The following is a 12162-nucleotide window of genomic DNA, read 5'->3' as shown; positions in this document are numbered from 1 at the left end:
ACCCCATCATAACGAAGGTGCTCTCGTCGTCAGGGCAGCTGTCAAAATTTGAAACAACTATTCATCCGCTCAAATTAACAAAAATTATTCACGCTTTAACAATTAAAAAAGTAAAGAAACGGATGCACAAAAGACGTTTGTCGAGTCTGTTTAAGATTAAATACTTTTAATTTTAAATCCATTACAAAACATGTGAAAAGCTTCAAAGACTTAACGCAAACAATTAATTCATAAAATTTCCAAACTGCAATTGCCCTATTGAACTCTTTTGTATTATAAACGTCACTGAAAGCAAGTTAACGATACACACATTTGATTACTATCGAACAGGGAATCTTCGTTGAACAAAATACACCAACTATTAAACAGGACAGCGATGAGCTGTTTCATTTTTCATTCGATGTCAAAACAACATAATTTTAACGAAGCATTGGGGATACACGTGAATAAATGCACTAATATATTTGAATCATCACCACAGATTCAAAATGCATTCTGTCAAATTGGTGAGTATTTATAGCAATAACCCAGATTTGTAACGAATCTAAAAGTACCCGCTGTATTCTCAAACATTTTTAAATCAGCCAAAACATTGTCAATTATCAAAAATATTGATTAGATAATGCCGACAATTATCAAACTAAACCTCGCGATTTTTAACAATTTATCATAAGCATATGATTTAATTAACAGTGACTTACTTACTACTGAAAAAACTTCGTCATCATGTTATCCAAGGAATTACCAATAATTGGTTTTTGAACTATTTAAACAACATATCTAAATATGTATCTTTGAGGGATCTTTTATCAGACACAATTTTGCTGAGCTGTGGCGTGCCTCAGATATTCATCTTAGACCTCTTACTATTTATAATCTATATCAATCATTTTCCAGATGTGCCATCTACCTTAAACCGTATACTTTATGCAGATGATACTAGCATTTTTTTCTCCCATCTAACTGCCAACAATAATTTCATCGAAAAAGAAATACAAACATTAGGAAATTGGTTTGCATTCAACAAACTGTTAGTAAATGCATTAAAATGCTCATACATCATAATGGCTTCCAAAATACTTACAAATGTGTAACCAGATCTTCGAATCACTTTGCACAAAATCTCATTACAAAGAACAGATCTACAAAATTTCCGAGAGCAAATCATCAAATGGTTGGAACACATTCTCCCAACCACTGATAAATCAATCAGGCCAACACCCCACTTGAAAACTTTTTACATTCATCCAAATAAACCGAAAGCCTTCCTGATCAGTTTGATATTCGTTGCGCCTAAACTCTGGAATAAACCATTCAATCGTTTATCAAGAACATCATTTCGCTTAAACAAAAAAGTATAGAAGGTTTCTACTTATTTACGACCCATCATAGAATTTATTAAACTTTGTTGTGTAGTTAACAAAAAACAACGTTTATGTAAAATAATGTGCTAGGTAAATGAATGCTACAATATTTAATAGTAATTTTTGTTTAGTTTACAGAAAATCACATGAGTGTTTTACCAAACAAACTGTACCGACAAAAGATGTAAGAGCATGAAGCCCATCAGGATTTGTCTTTTTTCAGAAAGAGACCTCAGCAAACTATGCATTAAATGAGTCTGATCATTTCTGGTTATCATCAGTCAAAAAAGATGTCCAAATGAGAGCACGACTAGTTAAAACACCATCATATATTATTATAATGTTATTCACTCTAATGACATTCCTTAGAGGATTGTACTGTGATTAAATGCTTTGCTGAATAAATAACTATTTAATTCTCTTCTGAAATCTTTTTCTGGAACAATTTGCTTCAATCTTGTTGGAAGATCATTCCATACCTTGAGCAGAGCAACCTGCATACATCTGTCACCCAGTTTTGTCCTGGTCCTAGGAATTACCATTATTTCTGACGAAACCGAACGCAATGCATGTCCCACATCAAACTTCAGTTCTTTTGCGAAAAACCTCCTTCAGATATTCTGGATCTTTAAATCTTTAAAATAGATCTTTTAAAAAAGGAACATCCAAAATTATTGGATTAGATAAAGAGTCACTTAGGTAAGTGACCATCGTCAAAAACGTGCCCAAGTTAAACAAGAAACACAAGACATTAGCTTTAGTAGTAGACCTATTCAGTCACTTCCAATTTTTCCTCAACATGATCATATCAAATTCAGTTAATTTTATTACATTGGCGGCCAGCTGTTGACACCGCTTCAATGACTTCAGGGGATGTCGAAATGAGAAGTTCAGTTTTCAAAATAATTCTATTCAAACTTACACAATCGTTTTCCAGGTTTGGTGTTCCAAAGACTTTGCCTAAATTTTACCGCACCACAACATGTTCTTGAAACATGAAATTAAATTCATTCTAGGGAGAAAATCAATCTCAACGTTGTGATAATCAAAATTTCTAAATGTCTGTTCACTTTTTAATTCCTAACAAAAAGTCCTGCTTGGTTTTTTAATAATGATAAACAACAAATTTTTAAAAAATTTCAAAAAAATTTAAAGTACTTGAGTACGTTCGGATCAACGCCATCCATCGACATTTTCTGTTTCACTGCATCTAAAGGGATCCCCTTCAAAATTTGAAATGATTTTTAGAATCGTTTAACCATTTACACAAACAATAAGTATACCATATTTAACATGATGAAATATTTTTTATACAATGGATTATTTTTATTGGAGACTTTATTCTCGTGCTCATTATTTGCTGCTAACGATGCCTCGTTGCATTTTAAATTGGGATCGACTTCTGTTTGTTTGGTGTCTGCTTCTACAGGTGGAGCAAAATTAGTGATATCACAAATATTTGGAACTGAAGATATCTGAATAAAAAAAAAGGAAAATTTTTAAAAATTAAAGATTAAAAATCATTCATTTTTATATTTTTCTCAGAGGTATCAAGAAATCCACACACAGCGTTGAGTAAATACGCGTGGAACCCCGCATCACACGCATTGCGTATAATAGGCACTAGGCAGGCATATCTCTACAACAGAACCCAGCCACAGCAAAGCAGGACGAGGCGATTTCAGATAGTGAAGCAACGAATAAATGTTGGTCCCCTTTCTATGATAAATGCATTTTATTATATTCTTTTGACACTAGACCCAGGCTTGTGAGAAATAAAAACAAAATAACTCAACAAGCCAATCTAATTCACTACATTCACCATGTTGATACTAAGAATTTTGCATCCGTGAATCTGTTGTTAATTGTATGCAACTATACACAAAAACAATCTGCGCACGTTACTCTCTAAGGCTTGAAAATGTGCACTTTAAAATTGTCAGCCAGCACACAAAAACAAATTACCAGCTTATTTTTAACATTTTCAAATTTTAAAGTTAATGACAGTAACAAAATTTTCAACTACAACCACCTTCAAAAGTCAAAATTTTACCAAGTTAGTTTTAAAAATTTCTAGAGGACTGACTGCTAATCTTAATACAAAACAAAAGAAAATAATAACATAAGAAAAACCTTCATCTCCATAATCATCAGTAAAATTTCCAAATTTTGAATTCGAGAGTTTAATTTATCAATTTTTATTTCACAGGTCTCGACGAAGCAGTTTAAAATATGGACAGACTTGGATATAACTGAATTTATCAGGTGTAATGAGTGCCCCGACAGCAATGTTTTTTCCTAAACAGAAAATAGTTGAAAGTTAATATTAGTAATTAATGAAGTATACAAAAAGTTAATTAAATTAAATTCACGTCAACAGAAGAATATGACAAAATGAATTTTGTAAAACGAATTGGTCTTGATTTTGAAATAAAAAGTATAAGGCAACAACAACAACACACGTTTAGACGACATTTTCCCCGAGATCGGGGGTTGCCGTTTGGCTACCTATGAAGAAACCGAAATACCCCTCGACGCCATTCCATCATAAGTAATTTATTTGGCTAATTTTTACGCAGGACGCCCTTCGTTACGCAACCAGTTATAAGCGGTGGGCCTAGCCTTTGATGATTCAACATCACTCACAAGGCAGTGAGGGTCAGTTTAATGTCATAACCAGGACATAAAAAAAAAGTATAAGGCAATAAATAAAAAATAAAAATGTGTGTGTGGGTAAACGTTTATAAGTGTATGCATTGAAAAAAAACTTTTTTGTTTAAAAGTGTCAAACTGTTCTTATTTTTCACTCATCTTATGCATGCCAAAGCAAGCTGTGGTTTGTAAAAATTTTCTGCATAACATTTCTATTATATTTTAGTTCCAAATAACATTTAACTAATCCTCCATCTTCTCGGCGGCAAATGTAGCTCTGTCGATTCAGGACAATCAATCCGAATGCAGCAGCTAGAAAACAAATTCAAACAGAAAAGACAGGACTCCATCTATGCTAATAGGGAGGCCATAAAAATTATGAGAAAAAATTAGCAGGTAATATCAAAATTACCAGTAAAAGTTTTTTCAGCTACATGAGTAGGCAAAAATACAAAGACATACATAATAGGCCCACTTAGAAATGAGAATGGTGTCGTTACTAATGACCACCAAAAAATGTCAGATATATTTAACCTTATTTCAATTCAGTATTTACAAGGAAAACTTTTCAATTCTTTTTTTAGTAAAAAAAAATTTACAAGGGAGATTACATCTTTGCTTGACTTTTTTGAAGAGGTTGATGAAAATTTGAACAAAAAGAAAGCAGTGGATATTGTGGAAGAAAAACATATTTGGAAAAATATTAATGCTAAAACGAGATAACCCTAACTTAAAAAATGAAAAATGCTTCATTGAAAACTGAAATGATAGGAAAAAGGTTAATTTTTTGCACACACACACACACACATAATTATGTACTAATTTTTAAAATCAGATGTATGGGAATAGATGTGTGGGAACAGATGAGTGTGCGTGTGCATGTGGGGGGGGTGGAGACAAAAAATTGTTTCGTGTCATGTTTGCAATTTGTAAATATGCGAATTGAAATGTTTTTTTGAAAAAAATAAAAATTTTTTGCAAAATCCTACCGAGCTAAATAATAAAAGACGGAATTGTGAATGAACGTGGAGTGCACGCACATACATCCTTGATCGTTCAGGACAAGAGTCCGTTAAATCCGTTTCCACATTTTTGTTATAATTTATTAGCTGGAACAAGAAATTGTAACGACACAGAATGTTGTTAATTAATATTACCAGGAATGATAAAAAGATTACCAGATGAGTATCTCATTTTTTAAATATTTCAATTATTTCAGCAAAATTCAGGTCAACAAATTTCAAACACAGACATGACAGAGAGGCAAGAAATTGCAATTACGGCGAAGGAAGATGAAAGGTCAAGGGGGATATTTTAACGTGAATGATTGATTGGTTAATAGATCAGTTGTTGATGGTTGTTTGCGTATGGACGTATGAGAAGATGAATTAATGAATAGATGGATCAATTAATCATTGGAACATTGAATGAAATGTGGAAAGAGCTGAAAAATATTACTTCAGAACAAACTTAAGTTAATGGATTTTTATGTAAAGTCAACATTATTTTATGCACGTGAAACATTAACTTTAAAAAAATAAAAAAAAAGACGACAAGATGCATTTAGGATAAGTGCTACAGAAGAATGCTCCACGTGAAACAGAGAAAAAAACACAAACGAAAGTATAATAGCCCAAATTAACAGGATGAAGACGACAACGAGGAAAGCATTATTTCATGGACGTCGTCCTGGCTGCTGTGCCTTGTAAGGCTCATTTATGGTGCATGCTCTTTTTTCTCTGTTTTATTTCTTGTTTTATCTTTCGATGTTTTTGGCACTTGATTGCCTTTGATGGGTTATATGTGAAATTCTATTGGTTTTAAATGGCATGCAAGAGCACTTTTAGAGACCCTAGTGAAGCATTTATTGCATTGTGAAACCCTTTGTAAAAAATTTTTGAAAAAAATGATTAAAAACATGAATTTACTGAAATCTAGTAATCCAAACATTAGTATTTAGAAGCAGAAACTGTTTCTAAACAGAACAAAGGATTGAGGGCAGCAAAAGAGCAACTACAAAATTTAGATTTATTTTCACATCTTATTAGTTCAATGAGACTAATCAAAAAATTTTCTGATTAACCAAAAATTAATCTTTTTACGAAGGCAAATTGATACATGACGTGAAGATGCTGTTATAGAAAATTTGAGACTCAGCATTTCTTAATAATGGAAAATAATTAAAAAGCATAAGTAAATTGGAAATTTAAATTTAAAAGATTGAAAAAAATTTGAACGAGTAAACACTGATTAAGCTATTAAAAATGAAATATTCTAAAAAGTTTTATAACATTAGTTATTTTTGTTTCAAATATAAACTTTTGAAAAAATATTAATACATCATATAAAAACCTTGAATAAATCAACTTTTAAGCCCAAAAGTGGAAGACCGTTCTCAATCATTTTCAAAAAATGTTTTAACCTGTTAAAAAATAACAGAATTTTTTTGAGATTTATAGAGGCACCAAACATATTGAATACAATACACAACAGACAAAAAATATAGATATAGATTTATGCAACTTATCACATAATAAGCAGTAAATAAGAACTAGAAATGTTTCAAAAGTAATGAATGGAATGAATCTTAACAATAATTCCATTTCAAAGTGCCAACTAATATTTTCAATAATTTTAAACTTGTTGAGAAAATAATATTTTGAAAAAATACACAAAAAAACTTTCAGAGGTTTGAAATCCAAAAATATTTTATACTAATTTAAAGTTGTTAAAATAGCAAACAAAAGTAACAAACACTACAGAAAGTTTCACACATGTGGAATCAAATTGTATACAATTAGCTTGAGATTGGCCTGAGCAGCATCTCAAAAAGGTGGTTTAGACTGATTAAATTTAAGCTTTTAATAATGAATTATATGCAGTGCTAGCAGAAAATTAAAAAATATGTCACCAGTTTTACAAGGAATACAAACATTATATTGAAGAAAAAACTGGATCATTAATGTGAGCAACCAAAATTTTGTCAACCCACCCATTATATAAAAGACAGAAATGATTAAATTATTAAACTTTATTTTATATAGTTTATTTGATACACAAGGAATGCAGCATTAATGATATATTATAGAAGGTTAGGCCTGTAACATTTGAGATGATGAGTTAAAGATAAAGTATCCGGTTTTTAGATTTTTTAGAATTACAAACAGAGAAACAATATGGACCTAATAACAATTTAACAACAAATATTTGTGATAAAGTAAAAGGGGTCAGACCACAAAAAACATATCTTATGTCTTTAATAATTTAATTTTACATTATAAAAAAAGAAATTAACTTTTTTTATTTAACTTTAACTGCAAAGTCATATGATGACCACCACACCATGTATCAATCAATCATAAAATGGATATTGATTCACAAATATTAGGTATATGATGAACGAAACTTATAACAGTCCAAAAGTTGAAACATGATGACAATGATAGCTGGAGAACAAATAACTTGGATATGCTATTATTTTTTTGATAATAGAAGTATGGCAATAGGGACGGTCGTAGTTGGAGATTTGAAAATTAGAAATTAAAAAGAGTGTAGTTTTACTGTAATATATGTTAAACAGTTGTAATAATACTAATATAAATTATAATTAAATTAACATAAATAACTTATTTTATTTGTATTTGACAAATACAAATATTGTATTAATTTTTGTTTTTTTGTTTTTAATTTTAATCTATTTTCTATTAGAATTAGTTATTAGATTAATAAATATTAACATAGCTTAGGCCTTAGACTAGAGAGATTAGAAGTTAGAAACTGTGTAAGTAAAGTATTAGAGTATTATAATTTATTATTTATAATTTATATATTATAATATTATTATTATTATTCAATTAATTTTTTTCATTCTACTAAGACTATGACACTAGGTAAAACGTGAGATAGGTACTCCTATGGTATTGTCCATGTTTACCTATCTCATGTTTTACCCTATCCTATGCAGTACTAGCAACTAGCTCTACTCTACTTTCTACTAGCTGTCTTAGCTACCTTCTTTCTTTTCTTACTCATCTATCTTGTCTGAATTCTGCAAATAAAATTCTGCAGACACGAGAGTCAGAATTAAAAATTAAATTTTAAGGTTTTCATCTTGTTAAATTAAATGAACGGCAGTGAAAAAAAATTCCCACCCTCTCAACTGAACTTTTATTTACCTCCCATGATTCCTCGAATGCAGATGAACGAGTAAAAATGGATTAACTAAAAAAGATTAACAATCATAGGTAAAAGCTTCATTTTATATGTAGTCCAACTTAATAGACACTATTTTATTATATGTACAATTATATAAATATGTATGTATAAAAATAAATAAACTTTTTCTAAGTTTTCACACGTAACTAAAGATTTATGAAATATTAACTTTTTTTTCTGGGGCGCAATCCAAATTTATATATCTATGCAACTAGTACACATATATAAAAATAATTTTATGTCAATGTAAAAATTGTAAATGGACGCTTTGATTGATCATGTCTAAATTCACTCGCTCGTTAATGAAATTTAATATAATTATAATTTTAATAAAAACTCTAAATTGTTCTTCTACCCTCGAATCTTTGTTTTGAAGTTTTTCGTGGTGAATAGCGTATTCGACGGTAAGCGGTATGTAAGTTATAGTTAATAATTAATATTTTAATTTTTTAGTTAATCTGTTAATTTAATGGTTAACCCTAACCCCTGGCCGTTCTTATGGTTAAACTTTAACCATAGAACGGCCAGGGGTCCAATGGCAAATGGCACAATACAATGGACTGTAAGTTGTATCATTGTATCTTTGTCACTTTGTGAAGAATTGGTAAACTCAGAGATCAGAGGCTGGTTTTTCCAGCAATATCTATTTTATTTTATATTTATACTATTAACTATAGTCATTAAATTATAAATTACTATAAATAATAAATTATAAATTACTATAAATTTTATAATCAACAGCGGTTTTTCACATAATCTCCTCCCACTGTGCCACAAAAATTTAAACTAAATATTAATAGCAAAGTCCTAAGCTAGTAAAATAAAGACGTGTTCCCAAAATATATTTTAAAAACAAGTTTGAATTCATATACTTATAATACCTATAATGGCCCTCGAACATACCATCGCACATTGTCTGGTCTCACTCTTCAGCATATCAAGGTATGTTATATCTATTGAGGTATAACTAAGTCATATTGGTATACAAGTTGAGGCATAAGTATAATTATTCAAATTACTCAAAAATTCATTTGATTTTTTTAAAAATATTCTTCTTAAATAATTTTAACATTCATGCCCATTCACATTGAGTTATTTTAGTACAGTTTTTTCTTGTTAATTGAGTGAATGAACACACAGGAAACAAATTTAAAAATATTTTTTATGTTATTATTATTATTAAAACATATAAATAATGGTTGTTATATACACTATACGGTTGCTAGGTAACAAACAAGTAAGCTTTAATATTGCTGGGAAAACCAGTTTCTGATCTCCAAGCTTACCTAAAGAATTTTTAGATTTTTTTCAACTTTTGTGACTTATTTATTAGTATCACTGCTAATAATATCATAATATTATTGTGGGTCTCGTGGCCGAGTGGTTAGCGTGTCTGTCTACCACTCTCACGACCGGGTTCGAATCCTACAAGTTTATCCGGGTAGCCAACCCCTGGCCAACCGAGCCATCCATTTTTCGGGTAGATGACATAAGTTGTCGCATGTTGGCCGGCGAAATGGCTCAGTGGTTCTAACGCGAGCTGAGTCCAACATCTCAACAATACATGTGTACGTCGTGTGAAAAGGATGAACAGTGGCGAAGATAGCTGCTTCAAATCAATTGATGAAGATATGGAGAACATAATAAAAGATATATAGATAATATATCTGTAACATTGTAAGTGGTTCTGCGTATGTCAGAGCTTCTATAACAAAGACTGAAAGAAATAAAAATAATAATAACAATACAAAAAATCGGAAGTATGTTCTCTTAAATACATATTTTGTTGAATTTACCAGGTTGTTTCTTTTTAAGTTTTCCAATTTTCAAACTAGATTCTTATTTCAGGGCTGGCCTTAGGTAGTGGGAGGCCCTAGGACAGCCTTTGGGACGTGTGCTAGGTACTTAACATCTGCAAGAGAAGTTATGGCACTGTTTTCACTTCGTTTGACATGACCAAACCACCACAGACGGTGTTGCCGGCATTCATCATTTATATCATCTAAACCAGCACGACGCAGGATTTCGGTAGATTTGATGATTTCGGTAGATTTGATGTGGTCCTTCAGACTAATTCGTTGCATCCATCGGAGCATTTTCATATCGGTTCGTTAAAGTTGTTGTTCCAGTTTGGTTGTCATTGGCCATGTTTCTGCACCATATAACAACACTGGACGTATCACAGATTTATAAAGTCTTGATCGTAATGGTATTGGGATGTCACGCCTCACCAAGATAGACAGAGGCGCCGACTTGTTCAAAATATTGAGGGGGCTCAGGCCAGGGCCAGCTAATACTAATGATATATTATACCATATGATTATATTGTTTCATTATAGTGTTATAATAAATATATATATGTTATATATATATATATATATATGTATATATATATATATATATATATATATATATATGTTTCAAACATATTCAAGTCCTGGTCGCAAACAATCGAGCAAGACATGAAAGCTCTAAAGTTAAATGAAATGGATACAACTGATTGTCTAATTTGGCGCTAAAAGTTAATGGCCAAGAGAACAACCTCCTACCTCGGGAAACCGGGTCTCTGGACGCAATTAAAACATAATAATACTTCAAGATAATTTATTCACAATTAATTTAATACCAACAAAGTTAAATTCAAAGTCAATAATGAATTCATTTACCTTAATATTTTTTGCAACTAACTTAGAAAAATCAATTGTAGTTTGTCGACGTTTCATTTTAAACCAATTAAAAATGATTTTAAATCTGTTTTTAAAATGATTTTAAGTTTTAGTCCGCTTATCAAACACACAATGAAAGGTTAACTTAAATCAAAGATAGAAGATAGATAGCAAAGATACTTCACTATTTTTGCTTAAATTACGGTATACAAATCTCAAGAACTAAATATGAAAATTAAGATAGAATGTTTAGAAAATATTTATAATTATATCTAAAAAAATATTAAATTTTTATAACAAAATATTGGGGGGCTCAGCATTGTTGTGGGCCTGAGGGAATAAATATTGGGGGGACTCGAGCCCCTCTAAGCCCCATGGTGTCGGCGCCTATGAATATAGAGGCAAGGAGATGCCATTTATTCCATGCTGCACGTATGCGTCCTCTACAGTGATGTCTGGAATCGGACCTTTGATGGGTGGAGCGTCAAAGTTGACATTGATGGGATTTGTTTCATTTAACAGACGGTTGAAGTATTCTCTCCACTGTCGCTTGATCTCATCTTGTTCAAGAACCATCTCATTTTTGTCGTTTTTGATACATGAGGCACCAACTATGACTTTTTTCGTACGCTTTGCTTGTTTTGCTATACGATACAGAGATTTTATTTGTTCACCTTTGCTTTTAGTGAGCCACTCTCTGCACTGATCTGTCCGAGCCGGTGCGACTTGACGTCTTGCATAGTTGTTCTTCTCACAGAAATTTTATGATTGCCGAAAACCAAATGAGCAATAACTGCTGTCTTGTAAGAAATTTTTTTTCGAAACCTCCATCATGCTGCTTCAAATGGAATGTTTAAATTTCAGAAGATTGTTTAAAATGCTACTTTGAACAATGGTTTGGAGAGTAATTTTAGCGCATTTACAGAAATTTTGGTTTATGTGAGAACATGTATGACGGTTTATATTTGCATTGTTGATGAATCAATTTTCTTAATTTTACTATTTTATTTTTAATAGATAATATTTGTTCAATTTTAATGGAATTGAATTACGTGTTGTTCAAAAATCAAAAAATCAAAACCGACAACTCCAGTTAACCCAACAACAGTTTTTTCACCACCGACAATTAAAGTTTTTTCCTTTGAAATAAAAATTTTTTAAATTGGAAAAAATGTATAACTATCAAGTACAATTTTTTACATTACATAGTGTGACCTTGCAGATTGTCTTAAAGTTATCTGCATAAGTTGCAATGAATTCTTCAC

General features: G+C 31.0%; 1 protein-coding gene across 1 annotated transcript; it reads right to left on the bottom strand.

The window, feature by feature from the left end:
• Positions 1-2272: 2272 nt before the first annotated feature.
• Positions 2273-8807, bottom strand: HELRODRAFT_178638 (hypothetical protein; the record flags this gene model as incomplete). Its single annotated transcript, XM_009026736.1, has 6 exons — positions 2273-2351; positions 2523-2587; positions 2702-2839; positions 3498-3662; positions 6369-6438; positions 8716-8807. The coding sequence occupies 6 exons, from the start codon at positions 8805-8807 to the stop codon at positions 2273-2275; spliced, it is 609 nt and encodes a 202-aa protein (XP_009024984.1).
• Between the last annotated feature and the right edge of the window lie 3355 nt (positions 8808-12162).

The sequence above is a fragment of the Helobdella robusta genome, assembly GCF_000326865.2.
Source record: "Helobdella robusta unplaced genomic scaffold HELROscaffold_49, whole genome shotgun sequence".
Lineage (NCBI taxonomy): Eukaryota > Metazoa > Annelida > Clitellata > Rhynchobdellida > Glossiphoniidae > Helobdella > Helobdella robusta.
Note: the sequence above shows the minus strand (reverse complement) of the source record. Positions and strands in the feature narration are given on the sequence as shown.